At 33.4% G+C, this 19,836-nt stretch overlaps 1 protein-coding gene across 1 annotated transcript in view; it reads right to left on the bottom strand.

Moving 5' to 3' along the window:
- scra (anillin, actin binding protein) overlaps nucleotides 1-18,644 on the bottom strand; it is a 117,119-nt gene extending 98,475 nt beyond the window's left edge. The window contains exons 1-5 of the mRNA XM_085940175.1: nucleotides 18,415-18,644; nucleotides 16,258-16,678; nucleotides 12,372-12,497; nucleotides 9,973-10,139; nucleotides 6,306-6,614 (exon numbers count right to left, since the gene is read on the bottom strand). Of these exons, the coding sequence (XP_085796301.1) occupies nucleotides 6,306-6,614; nucleotides 9,973-10,139; nucleotides 12,372-12,497; nucleotides 16,258-16,678; nucleotides 18,415-18,441 (1,050 nt within the window). The 5' untranslated portion in view covers nucleotides 18,442-18,644. The remainder of the gene's footprint in view (nucleotides 1-6,305; nucleotides 6,615-9,972; nucleotides 10,140-12,371; nucleotides 12,498-16,257; nucleotides 16,679-18,414) is intronic.
- Nucleotides 18,645-19,836: the final 1,192 nt, after the last annotated feature.

Genomic DNA, 19,836 nt, shown 5'->3' with positions numbered 1-19,836 from the left:
TGATATTTTCAACAATGTTGCTAAACAAAGAAAAACAACTCTGAAAAGTGTGCAGAAATAAGGTCACAATTAGCATAATATATCAAATTCAGCATCTCACGAAAAATTAATTGAAGAGCTAGGTATTAAATGGATCCAAGTGCATAGCAAACGAAGTTCAGTAATAATTCGGCTTTGAAGTCAACTTGGAATATTTAATGTAAACTCTACCAAGATATATTTTCATCGATGTAATACATTATTCCTCAGTGGCGAGGGGTGGAGGTAGGCTGTTAAGATCCGACATAAATACTGCACATTAAACTTTGTCAGTCATACGTATTTATTTTCATTGAACTAAAACTACAAATTGCAGATAGTGTTAGTGAGTTTTTAAAATTCAATTAAGCCCTGTGTAAATTAAACCATAATAGATAATAATAAAAAAATATTTGTATAAGTGAGTCGCTTGGAGTCATAACTCACATATTGCAATTTTGACATTTTTTAGTTAAATATACCAAGTGATTCTAAAAAAAAAATAGTTGGGTATCAAAAGTTACTTCAAACCATGTGATAATCATTGTCAAAGTTTACTGTTGGTATCATAACTCACATATTTCAAAGAATAATGTGAGTTTTGTCACCAAGGCCTTTCTAACCAATCAGGGAGCTTTATTTCTCATAGTATGCAGTATGTCTGCAACGTTAGTAGTATATATATTTTAAAAAAATAATGTAAATCGACTCGCTCACTCATTAATATTCAAGGGAGTTCAATACCTACTTTACTTCTAATTATAAAAAAAAATAGTCTGGTAGTTTTTTGCGATAATCTCAAAACTTGATTTTTGGAACATGTGAGTTAAGACTCTAAGCGCTCAAGTATTTATAAAATATTTTTTATCTATTATGGTTTGGTTTAAGCAGGGCTTAATGAATTTTAAAAAATACAATCTGTAATAAATGAAGCTATTCTTAATTCAAGAAAAACAAATAATTGCGACTGAAAAAGTGTGCACTATTTTTTGTCGGATCGCCTAACCAACCTAAACTATTATGGTTTGATTAAGGAAGGGTTTAATTGATTTTTAAAAACTATCCAGTTCAATCTGCAATTTGTATTCTTAGTTCAATGAAAACGAATATTACTGACAAAATTTAATGTGCAGTATTTATGTTGAATCTTAACAGCCTCCCTCCACCCCTCGCCCCTATTATTCCTATGCCAATAAAAATTGATATTTTTTAGATTGTTAATATTTCTAGTAAGTTAGTGTAAGTATAACCAATAACAAAAACAAATGGGAGGCGCGAGACGTGGTGATGACCAAGGAAGTGGCAGGACTTCGCGCATGCCCTAGTCCCCGGGTGAAGTAAGTAAGTCAAAGCATGCCAAACATTCAAATTAGATACATGTCCTTGAAAATAATAACATTAATTGTGTAAGTATACACTGGAGCAGCTAAATGGAATGTAATCCAATGACAGAAATTAAATGTTTATAACTTTTCATACAAAGCATTAATTATTCCGTAGTGACGTGAAAACTGTTTCTTATGTATACGTCACTTATACTACTTTAATCTTCAGTCCCTCAATTAGTATAAGTAATGCTAAAATTATTTAGGAAAAAAAAATAACCATGTTTTATGATGTATCAGACTTCTACCTACTAATACAGCAAAAAAGTAAAAACAAAAAGCAGAATCAACATAAAAATAAAAAAATGATTTTGCTAGTTTTTTTGTTCATATTTTTATTATGGGTATAAATTTTACTGTTGTTCCTAATCTCCATAATCCTAAGTCCATAATATACAAAAATATAACGTAAATTGTAAAACTTTCAAAGTGATCATAACGTCACTGTTCTGGCAGAAGACACTAATTCTAAAAAATGACATATTGAGTTAGTTATACCAAAATGTTCCTTATTTCAAACTTTACCGTCTGGAAACCTTCTTAATAAATAAACAGTCTTTATTTTAAAGTCATCCTTTTTACGATTACTTAATAAACTCACATGATAGACCATTTCAAACATTTTAACAACTTCAAAGTCAAATTACTCAAAACTAGTATTCTCCAGTTAGTGTGTTCTGCCAGAACAGAGACGATAATATGTATGATGAATCCTAGTTAAACAGATCAAGGAAGCAGAGACAATTGAAGATGGAGAAATTACCCGACTTTTATTTACAAATACCTAAAGGGTTCCCAATATTATTACCATATACTTTTAACTGTATAAGATACATATCGGTTATAGTTTTTGGTCAATTTATGATAAGTGCAAAAGTGGTTGTTACAAGATAGGTAGGTATACAGTTTTTTTCTTTCTTTCATTGCTTATTTTTAACACTACTACTACAGGGCATTACAATCACAGAAACACCCAAACATGAGAAAATCACATAGAAGCATTGTGACCACACCTGGATCGAACCCGGAGCCCTTGGATGAAAAGCTAATGCGTTACGCAATGAATTATGAGGGTTTGTAAGGTCTGTCGTTGGGTATATCCGACTATTGAAATAATGATGGCAATAATAATAAATTGTCGAATTACTTAAATAAAATATATCAACAGTTTCTTTTCTCCATATACTGGGAGATAGGATTAAATTGTTACACATTTCTGAAAAAATCAGTTCTGCACTATCATAAATTGACCAAAAACTATAGGTAAATTAATATAATTTTCTTAAAATGCTTTCAATTGAGTTAGTTTTAAGCTGCTAACATAGACGATTCGCACACAGAGAATCAATACAACATCAACTCAAAATAATAGTTAGTGCATCTGTCATATTATTCTATCAACTGTCTCAAACATCCGTACAAGTAAAATGTCATCAGACGAGAAAGATGTATTGCACAGTTGTTGCAATCATAAAATATCTAATTAAGATATAAACTCATTTTATGCTTTTCTCCAGATATCTTTGCAACCTGACGAATGACAAAAGTACAAATAATACAACGACCAAACTGAGCCCTATAAATTTTGACTTGAAGAAACTTTTTTCAAGAAATAAGAGCTTGGCACAGTCAATTTATTTAGCAGTATAATGCATTTTTTATAAACATTATTGTATTGATTCAGTGGGCCAGTGCATTATGGATGTTGACTAAATAAATAAATAGAATTGCTGAGTTGTGGTTTTATTGAGTTTGTGTTGTGCGAGGTCCCTTATTATGAAACTAATTAAAAATAAAACACAATATTATATAGTAATTATTCAACATAGATAATTATGATCATTGATTAGGACAGGTCTCAATTCAATAGGACAGAGAAGTTTTCATAATATTGTATTTAATTATTAGTAGTCTTCAAATACCTGTAAGATTGTATATTTTGTACTGATTGAAAATCTCAAATTGAAGCAAGCGAAACTGGTCCTAATCATTGGAATAAATACAGGTAACCCACTTTCATCGCGACCCTGTATTCGTGATAATAGATTTGTAAAAATATTTCTTTTGTCGACTGCCGGAAATTGTCATTAAGGCGAAGTCTTCACTGAGCCTTTTTTAAAGAGGCACCTAGCGGAAAAATACGAAGCTTGCAATTTGAGACATTTTTTTGATAATTTACAATTTCAACTGTATTATTAATGAATAAATATGTACCTGAAAACATTAAAAAAAAAAAATATTTTTTATTTTAAGTCAAAGATAAACTTACAATTGTAAAAAATGTAATAAAATATGAATTTGTTGAATCGGACCGCACCCTATTACATATATTTTATGGTCATATTTATTATTAAAATTTAGTTTATTAAGTTTTCTAAGCATCACCTAAGAGATTTTTGACTAATTCATAGTTTTAATATTTTTTATATCTATTTTAAAAAACATCGATTTTTATAAAAAATATAAATGTGTATAACTTGAAATCCTTTTTATTTATATCAAATTTTATTTATGTATGGTCCTAATATTGAAGCTTGATCAGGCTCAGTGAAGACTTCGTCTTAAGAGTGGTAGGTATCATGCATGTACAATCAGATTGTACAGACAGACAATTAACAAATTGTACATAAGTGCAGACAAGTCAAGCCGGTAAACCATTGTAGATTCTCTTTTAGAACAAATGAATGTAATTTTTTCAATTTATTACAAAGTTACAATAGGTAGAGGTGAATTTAATATTCAAGACGGTCAATAACACCAACATAATATTTGTTATCCCATAGAATTTGCTTTATATGGCTATCCATTGGCCGATATAAATAGTCAGTATTATCAGTTATTTTAATTAAATTTTATTGTATATAATCTTTGTATTAAACTATTATTTTTGAGCACAAAAAGCTACACAAAACCGTCTTATAAATTTGTACTGAGTCTAATTATAATTAATTCATGTATGATGTTTATTTTGTTATTATACAAGTGTAGATTATTAAAAAAGGTTTTCATTGTCTTCACATCATTGTCTTCCGTTTCATTTATCATGACCATCTCCAAAACGTAACCTCTGTCGATCAACAGTGGGGGGGTTACCTGTACTATATTTAAGTATAGTATGTATTATGTTAATTAATAATTGAATAATTTACAGTAACACCAGTAAAGTGATTATAAAAATTGTAACTTACCTGTGCAAAATAAATGCTTTGTGAAGTGGCTAATATACACATTATTAAATCCATCCCGTAAATACAGCCAAGATATTTTATTTGTAAAAGTAGAACTGAGTGGGTATTGGACCCAAAAGATATCATAATAATATCAATGCAGATTGAATGATAATTTGAATAAGTATCAATGCAATATGACAAATACGTTTATACAAACATAAATACAAAGGAAATTTATTAAAACAAAGCCAAAGTATAAAAACATGAAATGAAACAAATCTAAAAAGATTATAGAAACAGTTTAATAATTCAGTTTTAAACAAATCAATTAAATACCAGGAATATAATAAAATAAACAAATTTATATGCTGTAAAAAACTTGTAGAAAAATAGATATGGATTGTACATAGATAATTAACTTGTAAAAAAATCACTGTTTTCACTCAATTTAATGATAATAATATCTAAAAATATAGCCAACAATTTGATTGAAATCTTTTTTTTTAACGGATTTAATTAAGTATCTACATTTAGTGCGAGTGTACCACCTCAGCAACCCATCGGCTCAAATTGACTAAGGGTCAGATGCAAGAATGTCAATGTTATATTAAACTAACTTATTATAAACTTATTGCATAGTTGACTGTGTTATGTTGTTACATATTAGCTAAACGATACATAAAATGGCAACATCGCAGTTTGCAATCAAAAGTACTGCCATTTAAAAAGTAACTATATAATCGTAAAGCATAAAAAGGACAGAATATAAATTCCATGTCCAGAAACTTGTATGTATGCAGTTCGCCATATCACACTTCACCGTGAAATGTTATATCGGAAAAATATAGCCGTATATTAAAGACCGTCCAACCTCTTTGGGTCGTATAGTACTGACATAAAATTCATGTCTAAATAAAACACGGTTCTTGTCAGTTTACACTTTACAGGAAGCCAGCAGCAAACAAATTTTGAAAATAAACGATATACTTACTGGATTATTTGTTAGGTTAGGTTAGGTTTTCATTCTTGAATTCGTGAATTTTGCCAAAATCAGCCATGAAAATTGAATTAATGTTCATGTTGAATCTAATAAAATTGTAGACCGTACAGCATACGGTCATCTCCTTCCGATAGGAAAGGTCACGGCAAACTGTGTGAAAATGTTTTACATACAATTTACATGTAACCTACGAGCCCGGCACCTATGACATTATAGGCCAAAACCACAGAACAGATTAATAAATAGAATACCGATAGGCTATGTTCAATACGCCATATGTTGATGCAAGGTTTTGAATGTGTGAGCGTCCTACGAAAATTAAACACGCATTATGCACCTGCAATGGTGTGTGTAATACACCAATATGCGTAAGTACATAAACCGAGAGCAGTTTTCAGTATTCGACATATAACTTATTCATCACGCGTGTTTAAATTTATTACGTATTCTTCCTTACTCGAGATCGGTTGCCTGCATCTGCTTACCCGTTAGGTATTTCAGTTTCCATTATTTCTGAGTTCCCTGGCCAAAACGTTATCCGCTCGGCCATGGCCATTGTGGGGATTATTATTATTCTAGTTAAAATTTAACAAGCAAAATCAAACGATTGAGACATGAGTTGCTGAAACTTGGTAACTCAAAATAACGATACATATTATTATTATATAAAATTGAGTAAAAACAGTGACCATTATTGTAAAAGTATAATAGAGTTAAAAAAAAATCACTCACCAAGTCTTGGATGATACTCTGGTCCCACTTATTGCTGGAAGCAGTCTGTTTCTTGGGACTGGATCCGATGACACAAGGCTTCACTTCGGTGCACATTTTTTTCTTGTCATAGGTGTGCGTGTCCACCAAGGACTTCTTGGGTGAACTCTTGGAACTGTTTCTAGAAAACTGCGACTGGACGACAGTGGAGGCCCTTGGCGATGACCTGCCGATGGATTTCCTCGAAGAATTGCCGATGGACTTTCTACTTTCGGTGCGAACGGACGCAGCGACTGACGGCTTTGGTGGCTCTTTCTTGGAATTTGAACACTGAAATACAATATTATTAACCATATAGAAAACATGAAAGGATCATAACATTTTCATGAAACAACCAAGGATATAACATTGCGTCTTCTTCTCTAGCACTACAGCCTGGGGCCATGGTCACCTCAAGCAGCCAATTGATCACTCCTGGTGCTCGCAAGACTTTCTATATGCCATGAAATCACCAAAGTCATTGTCTTCCCGCACTCGGTTTTGAAGTGTGAGGCGCTTATTCAGTGCTTGTTCATCTTTATTTGTCACATGGTCAGTCCATCGCAGGCGTTGGATTTTCATAAATATGATTACGCCAGATTCATCAAAGAACTTGAAGAGCTCATGAATAGAGCGACCTTACTAAAAATGTTGTCAAAGTTCTTTTTCTTCTCTTCCGTGTTTCTTGATAATCTGGATGATTTAACGTACCTATAGGTCATTATTGCACTTGTTGGCGATTATGATCCTTTTGATAAAATTGCTATGGTCCCACCAGGGAGCTCGGAAATAATGGGAAATGAAATACCTAACAAGTGTGGAAAAGCAGGTAACCAATCTTGAGTGTGGAAGAATACGGGACAAACTTTAAACACGTGTCAAGCAGTGGCGAAGACTCCATACTAGGCGATTATTTAAAGCCTACCTTCTTAACACATTGATCGCCAACTAGTTTTACATAAAATAGTTAAAAAATGATTATTTGTCTCTAAGGTATTATTTGATAGGTAATGAAAGAATATAATGTTTTTTTTCATTTTGATGATTTTTTTACGTAAATATTGGTTTTTATGATGTGCCGGCCACATGTGTCCGTCGCGGCGCCAACAAGTTAATTTATTCTATTGCGCCGGGCCGGCCACTTCGCCGGTCACCTGTCCATATGTGTTGACGAGAGCATGGTGCCATTTCGCGGTCGAATTATATTTAGATTTAGATAGTATAATAAACAGAAAAGGCACAAATATGGAATAAAAGTTTTCAAATTGGGTAGTATAATACCTGGATACACATAAACTGGAAATATACGTATACATACCTTATAATCATTTTTTTTATTCTATTTTTTTATTATTTACATATTTTTTATAACTTACATTTTTATAATCTATTTAATTTTTATTTTTATATCAACAAAAACACATTTAAAATTTAAAAGGAAAACTTTTTTTTTCATTATGTACATTCTTTACATTAGTGAGCCTATATTTTGTGACTGGGAAGACATATTTTCAGGCCAAGTGGCAGTAATATACAGAAGGGCCATGCCGGTCACCGCGTATCGAAAAATGCACTGCGCGCGTGCCCGCCGGCGCTGTAGAACAACTCTCCGCAGGTCTTCTTTGCCGGTCACCGGTGACCCCCATGGCCCCCTGAACGTAATCCAATGCCGGTCACCGGTGACCCCCATGGCGATCAACGTGTTAAGAAAAATAATTTTTATTTTCATGTTGACGTATTTATATAATCACAAATAATAATATATTCAATATGCCCAAAGACATCTACCGTATAATTGTCATAATTTTACGATCTTTTCCAATATTTCAATAAGCACCATCTATGGCATCTCTCGAAAGTTTAAAAAAATAGAACACACCGCGTTTCGCTTCACATATTGTATAGGATTATTTTCGCGTGAAGCGACGGGTTTTTCAATATGAATTTTTTTTCTCATTATTTCAAAATGTCTGGCGTACCGCATACAAATGTACAAGCTGTTTCGTTAGCGCTTACGTCGCGAGAGCATATTTATTCAAAATAATTAATAAAATAATTTAAAAAATAATTTCCATGGGATTCAATCACATAAATATGTATTGATTGTTGTTAAAAATATAAAATAATTTATCTCGTGATTTTTATTTATTTATTAGTTCACTCATTAGACAATTTAGATATCTGATATTGTACCTACCTAAGTCTGTGTTTTACAGTGGCGAAGGGTGGAGGTAGGCTGTTAAGATCCGCCATAAACAGTGCACATTAAACTTTTTCAGACATAGATATTTGTTTTCGTTGAAATAAGACCTATAATTTACAGATAATGTTGATTAGTTTTTAAAATTCAATTAAACCTTGAGAAACCAAGCCAAAATAGATAACAGTCAAAAAATACATGTATATCTATAAAATATCTAAAATTATGCAATTAAATCATACATAACTTTGAATATTTTATAAATAGAATAATATTTTATATATATTATAGTTTGGTTTAGGCAGGGCTTAATGAATTTAAAAAAAATAACCAACAATATGTGCAATATGTATTTTTAATCCAACGAAAACAAATAACTATGAATGAAAAAGTGTGCACAATTTTGTCGTTTTGCCCAAATTAGACCAAAACTATTATGGTTTCGTTTAGGCAGGGTTTAGTTGATTTTTAAAAACTAACTAACACCATCTGTAAATTGTAGTCTTAGTTCAATAAAAACAAATACATATGACCAAAAAAGTTTAGTGTGCACTATTTATAGCGAATCTTAACAGCCTACCTCCGCCCTTCGCCACTGGTGTTTTAAATATAGAAGTATTTTAAAATGTCTAGTTTTACGGGTTAAATTATAAATTGTCATGGAATATAATTATATACAACAACGGATATTTTCATAGATGATAGGTAATATATTTTGAGCGTATGTTACATCTATAAACGTTTAGGAAAATACATAAGTAATTCAAACTAATTGCTTATTTTTATGAACTAATTATAACAAACCAATTAAGCTTTTGAAATTTCTTCGTTTTAGCGTACCTATTCATCAGTATTAATATTGGGTTATCTTCTTATTTCCCGAAAATATATCTGACAAGCATGGTTACTCCCACAGCCTACCTCTTTCAAAACGTCACCCTTCGCCACTGGTGTCAAGAATACGTCATACATCAAATACTGACAACTGCTTTTGGTTTATGCACTGACGCTCATTTAATATTGGCGTATTGAAGGTTGCAACACACACTATTGCATGTCTATAATGTGTGGTTCATTTTTGTAGGAAACTCGCATATTAAAAACCCTGCATCAAAATGAAATGTATTGGAGTATAGCCTATCGGAATTCTATTTATTAATCTGTTCTGTAGATCCCACAGTCCCATGAAGATTACAACAATAAAACAAAATAAGACGCGTATCAAAATATGCTGAACGGTGTAACATAATTACTAACAATGTTCTAATGGCGAATCTGTACCCATTACTCACCTATCATAGTTGTGATAGATAAAGTCAAGTAATTAATTGAACTGGCGGCCTATATGATACGTTGTAGAAATCCAGAACTGACATTGTCGAATGTGTTTATATATTTTTATGTAAATACAAGTAACACTCATAAAATATCTCGATATAATTCACTCACAATGTCTCTTTGCGCAGTATCATCCTCCCAATTGTGAATCTGGCTGGAGAGAGCTGCCAGTCTTCCACGCATACCCTGCGAAGCTTTACCCGGAGTCATGGATGGTGGTTCAGAGCTGAACGCAAGCTCTGTACGGCTGTGGACGGGCGATGACAACTCTCCGTCATCTGTCAAACAAAAGGAATAGTCCAGTTAGATCTTATCACATTACAAATATGGAAAACACCAAAATATCAGTAGTTTTTTGGATTTCAAAAAAAAATCAAAAATTCAGTATATTGGCAAAAATATCAGTAGATCTACTGAAAAATCAGTAAACGTGGCAACGCTGATTCAACGGCCAGCATATCATCTAGTAGGAATTTCCCAAATCGTGTAGCGGTAAAGTCGATTGAAAGCATGGTGAAAGCTTTCGCACACCACCGGTTGAAGAACGCATCACTTTAAAGCTGTTAGTTTCAAAATCGGTAACCTCTATATTCTGGCATTTTCATTTCATGTAAGATTGCAAATACAATGTTTTATATTTTCAAACATAATATAAATAAACTCTAATGGATCTAAGTTTTTTGAACCTATTATAACCTACTATGTCTACCTATTATTATTGATAAGGTAGGGGTTTTTTTACAAACACGTCAACTATTCATAATTTGTTATATTTGTTGGCTAAAAGGGCCCCGTAAACGAGCCACTTTTTACGGCAATTGTGTCGCCGTTACTAGTTCCCCAAAACACGACAATAGTAGTCTACGTTGCCGAAACTTTACATCTATTGCTCTTTATTTCTGGCAGCATGGTTGGTCGATATATCGAACTCAATCGAGAAAATGGCAATAATTGCTAGATAATAGGCCATCCATGGACTGAAACCATATGCGGTTTAGAAACGTGTGCCATACTAAGCTTATTTTTTCTGTATATGGAAATATATTTTCACAAACTATATTATAAGCATCTAATCGTATCCGTTTATACCATACACTTACACTTACAAATTTAGTGAAAATATATTTTCATGAACAAAAATCATAAGTCACACGGATCTAAACCGCATACGGTTTCAGTCCATGGACTGCCTCTAAATCTATTTCATTCTCGCTCTGCTGCATATGTGCGTCTCAGTTTTTGATCTCACCCCTAGCAACAATAAAAACATTAGTGACAGCCGATTTGACAATACATTGTTATAATTTTTCACCGTGTCGTTAATAATATTATTATGGTGTTATTACTAATCATCAATTCACACTACGTACAATGAATAAATGGACAAACGACAGGGTATTGGAGCTTATTAATTAGGATTATTTACGTCCGGAGCTATGGAACATCAAATCCAAACTATATAATGATCCTAATATGAAAAAGCCAACTACAAAGCTGCACAAATGTCAAATTTCATTTTAAAGTTTTTAAATAAATAATTATCAATAACTAATTCCTGGTTTATATTACTTATTGTTTCACGTTTGTTTAAAAGTAGGACCCGATCCAAATCCTTTTTTCATTATCGATTAATTTGTTTATGTGATTATTTATATGGTGCAGAAACTACATTGCCGGCCGATGTTGTCACGTGTACGCACAAAATACATCAGCCTCACTTGCCCGACACTGATGACGGGTCATTGCCCAGCAACCATTTTTTTGGCAATTTTATCGGCAATCTGCAATTTTTGATGCTCGTTTATGGGCCCCCATCCAGCATCCATAAGTGAAACGCAAATAATCGCAATTCATATCACAAATATACATGCACCAAACGAAGACAATACTCTAATGAATGCAATAAACTATGATCATTTGAAAAGATTGAACTATGTTCTTGAATAATAACTATATTTTTCTTTAGAATTTTAACTTAATCATCAAATCTTCAGCGTTTTTCGAAATGCCTGATTACACTAAATAACAGCAAACGGCATATTTTAAATCCTCTTGCTGTAAAGATATGAAAACGGTAATCATATATTTTTTATTCCTACTACTTCCTTATATCATATAGAATTCCATGAGCTAATTTTTTTTTTGGAATAAGATAGGTAACATCAAAATATTACAATCCGCGCGCGAGTGAGTATTTTCAACAATAGGTGAAACGAAATTTCCCACACGTCGCCAATTGCCGAGCAGCATTCGAGGTGGCACTACGTTGATTTTTTTGTGATGGCGTCGTGAGAATATATTCTTATATCGTGTAAAGATGACTAAAAAACGTTATGCCTGTACTCGAAAAAGAAAACATGTCAATGAATATATTATTATGATTACTATATAACAATAAACATAATACTAAATAGACGCATGTTGAATGTTTATGAAAAATCACGTTTCATACGGCACGCCTGATTAGCTCAATCCGCTCGTCACATAGTTACGATCTTTTTTTGTCTTACCTGAATATAAAGCTCCTAGCCTTTGTAATCTAGTCTTAACTCCATCATTGGACACCTCCTTTGGTTTCTTCATGCTTTCTTTGGGTTCTCTCTCTGCACCTTTCAAGAAGTAACTTGTAGTGGAGCCTGCAAATGATAAGATTATTAGTAACGGATGGCATATTGACAATAGTTTGGGGAAAAATTTATTCTTTCCGTTCATAAACGCTTGACGCTATCAATGAATCAAAGTCAGTAATATTATTACCTTGATTTAACCTGATAGCTGCCCGTAACGTAACGTTTACGTCATGCACGGCTGTGATTCAGGCGCCCGTACCGTACGATATACGCCGAGCCGTTCTACGCGCTTGTATGAGTCAAATATTTATTTATTTAATTTTGAAAACGTGTAACTACATTTCTGATCAGACCTTGCAAGCAAAAAACATTTGTACGGCGCATACATCGCGAGAATAAGGGAATTTCCCGAGAGGCCAAATCAGGGTTAGCTCAAAATTCCCCTGCACACTGGGATATCTTGTACAATAGGCAGTTGGTATGATTCGATAGTGATGAGTCAGTTGTCGCCGGAATATCATTTAGTCGGGATGCTAATTCGGAATGCTTTCTTATTCAGATTTGCGTTATAATTGGAATGTTTTCAATGTTTCAAATTTACATTGAAATTTAATTTCTATTGAGTGACCAAGTGTTTTTATTTATATTTCATATACAATTTGCGTATAAAAAAGTGTTATATTTACGAGTTTTGTTTTAGATTTTACCTACTAAACTTGAATGAAAAGAAAGATTTTCGATGTTTTTAGATAGAAATTGACAAAGAACTAAGTGTTGTGACTATTTTTTATTTGTATTTCGGATTCGATTTGCGTATACAAAGTGTTTTATTTACGAGTTTAGTTTTACAAATTTTATTATTCAAAATGGATGAGATCGACGAAGTTGGTGAAATCGATAACCTTATCGAAACAGTTGAATCTGAAGACGATGGAAGTGATGATTCGGATGTCGAACTTGAGGAAACTTTGGAAGTCGATGAAAGTGAAATTATCACACCGGAATCCACTGAAAGACCGACATTTGAGTGGAAATCGGATATGTTTGAGCCACGCGCATTTTCCTTCGATGCTAACGTTTCGGGATGCAAAGCTGATAATTTGACTTCGATGCACTCGAAATGGACTATTTCAAATGTTTCATCGATATTTCTTTTGTTGAAATGTTAGTCCGAGAGACCAACAGACAATTTGTATTTGCCACAAAAAATATCACAGTTTTGAGTGATCGTCTACGGCGATGGGTAGACTGCACAATTGATGATATGTACACATTTTTGGGGCTGTGTATGCTAATGTCAAGGAATTCACGGAATAAAATATCTGAACACTGGTCTATCCACAGATTGTTATTTTCACCATGTTATTCCGAAACCATGTCCAGGAATCGTTTCGAACTGATGCATCGAATGTTGCATTTTTGTGACAATGAAACGCAGGTTCCCGGAGATCGACTATATAAAATTAGACAGGTCCTGAAGGAACTGAAAATTTCTTTCAAGCAGTACATGTGTCCATATCAGAACATATATATTGATGAGAGTCTTCTCCTTTTCAAAGGCAGACTTTTATTCCGCCAATTCATCAGGACGAAGGCTAGTCGTTTCGGAATAAAAATTTTTGTAATGGCTGATTGCAAAACTGGTTTTGTCTTAGATGTAATCATTTATACCGGAAAACAAACTGAAATTGAGAAAAATAATTACATCGGTATATCGGGCAACGTGGTGGTAACGATGCTTGGACCATACTTGGAACTAGGGCATACATTGTACATTGACAACTGGTACAGCAGCCCAATGTTATTCAAGTATCTTTATGATCACCGGACGAATGCCTGTGGAACCGTAAGGAGAAACAGAATTGGGATGCCCAAATTTACTAAGAAATTGAAAAAAGGGGAAACCGATACATTCCATACTGACGAAATTATGGCTTTGGCGTGGAAGGATAAAAAGGATGTTACAATGTTGTCCACAATTCACAACAATACTTTCAAACCTACTGGAAAAGTAGACTATAAGACTAAAATTCCGATTTCCAAGCCGGAATGCATTGTTGATTACAATAAAAACATGGGTGCTGTGGATCGTAGTGATATGATAATTTCTTCTGTAAATTCGACAAGAAAAACTGTCAAATGGTACAAAAAACTTTTTTTCCATTTGATAGATTTATCTCTGCTGAATGCCCATGTATTGTTCCAACAAAAAACTGGAAAAAAACAACCGCTGGGTGAATTTCAATTGAAAGTCATCGGACAACTGATCGAAAAACATAAGTTAGAACCAAAAACTCTTTTGAAGCGAAAAGCACCCTTACCCTCTAGGCTAACAGAAAGACATTTTTTGGGTAAAATACCACCTACTAACAATAAAATTAATGCGGCAAGAAGATGTTGTGTATGTGCCAATACAAAAAATCAGAAAAGACGGAAAGAAACTAGGTATTTGTGCAAGCAATGCGACATTGCTCTGTGTTTTGAACCGTGCTTCGAAATTTTCCATACACAAGAAAGTTTTTAGTGATTTTAATGTGTTTAGTATACTTCTTAGTGCTATAAGTATTTATGGTGACATTTTACAAAAATACTATAAAATTTATTTTTCAAAATACTTATATTATAAAAAAAAAATCAACTAATTCTTGTAAGTGCAGTGTTGTGACAACCCTACCATACCTGAAAATTTTCAGACATTTTCACGAAATTGTGTATGAAAAACTTTTTCGCCGAACTTCAATTGAGGTCTCATATATGTAAGTGCATTATATTGGACTTTTCACTATTCTTTTAATTTTTTTATAATATAATTAATTCCTGGGCCCTGGGGAGTATACCTAGTACTTTCAGCTGGGCTGTTAAAAGGTTAATTAAAATGGTAGCAATTTAATGACAGAATTGGAAAACACTCACATAACATAGTTATTAGGAAATATCTGCAAGGATGGTGGTTGAGCCAAATATGGTGGCCGTCATTCCTTATTTCTCTACCTGCCTCATACCATTATTTATTATTGTCACAAGACCAGACGACGACCAATTACGGGTCATAAGACGATTGTGATTGTGAATAACATTCAGTTATCTTAAGACAACGTGTGCGTGTTGGCCTGTTACCTCTATACCACAGTTTATTAATTAATTTAATAACACAGACTGATTCAGAAGTTGTTCGTGGGCCACGACCGGGTCAGCTTAATATAGTGTGACTGTCGTCCAAGCGATACTTCTGAATACCAGGCAAGCCGTGATACCGGCTATCATCGTCATTCATCAACCTCATAATATATCATTCATCAAAAGTGTACTGTCCGTTTACCAGTGCGTGAATAACGAAGCGGCTCCAGCGCGCCAGCCCCCTCAACATAAAGGTCAGTGTCTGGCACCCTGTGTAAACGCCCCCCTAGATCCGTAATCCACCAGTATCCTTCAAATTACAGTCCACTGCTAAAAGCACAACCAGATAGTATTCCAGTCGGTACTTAGCTTAGTTGATTAAACTTGCCAGGCAGGCGGAAGACCATAATTTGCATCACATTCAGTTCAAGATTTTCTCTATTATTTTATAATAGGTATGCTTCTGAAGCTGCTACAATATATGCATTTTCAATAGCCCGCAGTGGGTAGTAGTACCAAAAATTATGATGATCGTTGGCGGTTTTAGATAATTGGTAAGTGCTGGAATATTATAAAATCGTTAAATGATTTCTTTCATTTATTATGAAAAATATGCATATTATTAAGATTTTAGTACATTTTGACGAAGCATGAAAAACCGCCAGTGACAATAAATTTTGAAATAGGGATAATAATTATCATGAACAACCTCTGGGTGACGATTTCCCTGCTCCATTCTCCACCGCTTTCAATTTATCTTCCTTCTCTCTCAGATAATCAGACAATGTGACTTCCCGTTCCTCCACCTGAACCTCCACTTGTACATCGTTCTGATGGATAATATTTATTTGCACAGCCATTCCCGACTCGGTCTCATCAGTGACGACGCTCTGTATCCGAGCCGGAGTCGTCGATGTGGACTTGCGTTCCAATCTCGAGTTATTCGATACAGGTGAATCTCGGGACGGACTCATTGTTTGCTTCGCAGAGGAAAATTTGGGACTCGCCAACAACGCCTTCGGTACAATTTTGTTTTCTGATAGCGCCATGCGGGGCTCAGGAATTTTATCAGATGGCGGAAGCTTAGCCTCCAACTTCTCGCGGCGTAGGCGTGCTCTTTCCAACATACGCTGCAAAAAAAAAAAAATTACTGCACACTAATGATATGCAAGCCGTTCATGTATTCGAGACAGAGGTACTGTGTAGGATATTTCGGTCCATACTAAAAGAATGGCGTATACGACATAACCTGAAGTTCTACTACCTTTCTCATTGCGACAAATTTTAACTAATGGCTCTTACAATACTCTCCGAAGCGCTTTCCAAAATGAGTTGTTAACCATTTGTCTAATCTATTCGGTCAATTCTCTAGAAACAAACACATTGAAAACACAACATATCAATTATTACAACTTAATACCATGTGATGTCAGTATTTAATTATCAACATTCAAATCGGTAAGATTGCACTCTTTTTACACACAATATTTTTCGGTAATTCTATAGTACTCATATTGTTTTCACACCCACGGTGGTCGCGCGGCTTAAGCATTGGACTATCACGCCGTGGGTCGCAGTTTCGAATCCTGGGTCTAGCAAGTACACATATTGTTTTTCAATTTGTGTGTGAGTCAGGGTATGGACCTAATGGAGGTTGAGCAAGTGGCTGACATCCATTTCTCGTAAAAAACAAAATTTGTTAATACAAACCTCTACTCTGTGGAGGCCCATATGATCCTATTAGGATCGGACATGGTCGGAATAATTGTTTTTGGGTTACATGTAAATTGTACGTAAAACATTTCACCGTGGCACAGTTCACCGTGAGCTTTCTTATCGAAAAGAGATGACCGTATACTATACGGTCTCCAATTTTATTAGATTCAATATGAACATTAATTCAATTTTCATAGCTGATTTTGGCAAAATTCATGAATTCAAGAATGAAAACCTAACCTCACAAATAATCCAAAATATTGGTTTTTTTCAAAATTTGTTTGCTGCTGGCTTCCTGTAAAGTGTAAACCGACAAGAACCATGTTTTATTTAGACATGAATTTTATGTCAATACTATACGACCCAGAGAAGTTGGATGGTCTTTAATATACGGTCATATTTTTCCGATACAACATTTTACAGTGAAGTGTGATACGGCAAACTGCATACGTAGAAGTTTCCAGACACGTTGTTTTTGTGACTGATGTCTTTTGTGACCAATAACCTAACACAACCTACTGTAACCCAAAAATAAGCAGGTTGCAGGCTATTTTTCAATAGGTTGTGTTACGTTTTAGTCTGGTTTTTGGTCTCAAAACACCTTGATCAAAATGATTATGGAGTACTATAAAATTACCAAATTTTTAAATAATAAATTAACATTTTCCACTTCCAACATTATTTATACTGTGCTCTTAACAATGTTGTTTTGCCGGGAATCAATTATTGTGAATCTGTTCAGACACAAGCAAACTTGATTTAACAAAATACCAATCTATGAATTAAGTGGGTGTACGTGGAAAAACGGAAGAAATTGAAGAAGTAATTATTTATTATTAAATCAAAGACGTATCCCTAAATAAGTACTATAATGTTCCGAACGAGTAAGAATATGTTTGTTGGTTATTTATTTAATCTGTGTTTGTTGGATTATGTAGGTACGTCCAGTTGACACATAAAATGTTGACGAATCTTAGTTTGAACTGTTACCAAATCAAAACATACAAGACGCAACAGATTTAAAGTAAAACTGTATGCTTTTGCATTATTGCCAATCAGGTTGTATATTAATTATTGCACAAATTATAATATCACAAAGAAACCACAAAAATGACAATACATTTTATCTTTGACAGTTTGAAAAGTTTACCTGAGTGAATGGATCCATACTATCCATTGTTTGGGTAATTAAATACTATATAATACTAAACAAAAGCTTGTTTATAGTCAATTAAGTGAATCTTTCAATTTAACACAATGTCACAATATTTTAGTAGCACGTCAGTAGGTAAAATGATCGTTGTCTTTCAATAAAAATCCGCAACGGAAGACAAACTACTGACAAATTGACAAACCGTATATTTTTGAATCTTTGAAATAGAATGGCGTTAAAAGTGCTGCCAGTACAATAATTCTAGCATGTAATATTGCAATCCAATACCGGTCACTCCTCAAAAATTACCCAACTCGAACCTCGAATCAATCACATTCAAAATCAAATAAACTCGTAGGTATACTTTTATCGAATGTTTGAAATTTAAAAAAAAAATGAAATATATATATTCATCAAATTTTGATCAATCAATTATTATTGCTCTATTTCACAGATAGATTTTAAAAGTGACGTTATTTAAAACGCACCAACAAACCAATACCAACACGGTAATTGTGCCGCAGATGCCGTCATGAGCTTTTATATTATTATTTTTTTTTACGAAAACAGTTTATTTCATGTAGACAATAATTGTCTACATGAAAAAAAAGCCGACAGAAAACGGTATTTATTATAATAATAATTATTATCGGCGCATAGGTTTTTCGGTCCAATAATTAATTTAAAATTTGAAATTTTCATACATTTTGATGAATCATTATCACAAACTAGGATTATATTAGGTAATATTAGGTTGGGGTAGGTTATCTTGGGTTAGGTTAGGTTAGGTTTGGTTTGGTCTAAAAAGAGAGTTATAAAATTTCGTGACGGCATCTCTGGCACATTTACCAAAACTTATATCGATGAACCGAAAAATATATACCTAGTTGGTGTTATTTGTTTGTAGATTTACATCAAATAATGAACGATAGCAACATGAATATCCCCATCATTTTTTTTAGTGTAATTAAACAACCAACGAAAAAATCGACAACAAGGTAGTGTTTTCGGTTTGAATGATGCGTACCTACCATGTTAATGGTAGATACTCACCTATAGTTCGTTCAAGCTCACGGTACGGTACTGATTAACGGATGAATTTCGGCGGCCCGAGGATTAAAATAAATATCAAGATATCAATAAATAATAATGTTTAAAACCAAATGAACCCTAGTTTTCATATATTTTCTTTGACCCTAGTCATATTATTATATTGCCTTCTTATAATAATGGTATTGCCGCCACAATTATTACTTTGACATTTTTGTAAATTTCTACCTTTTCTTTGTGCGATATTTGACGTTGAAAACAATTTTACCAATGTGTGCAGTTGTCAGTATTTAGTTAAGTAACTTAAAATAATTTACAATGAGTGATGTATGATTTTTGTTTTGTGAAACAAACTATTTTTAAAGTAAA

Source organism: Rhyacophila brunnea, unplaced genomic scaffold (genome assembly GCF_057557595.1).
Source record: "Rhyacophila brunnea isolate RB1 unplaced genomic scaffold, BYU_Rbru_1.0 scaffold_12, whole genome shotgun sequence".
Lineage (NCBI taxonomy): Eukaryota > Metazoa > Arthropoda > Insecta > Trichoptera > Rhyacophilidae > Rhyacophila > Rhyacophila brunnea.
This window is presented reverse-complemented; position numbering and strand designations above follow the sequence as displayed.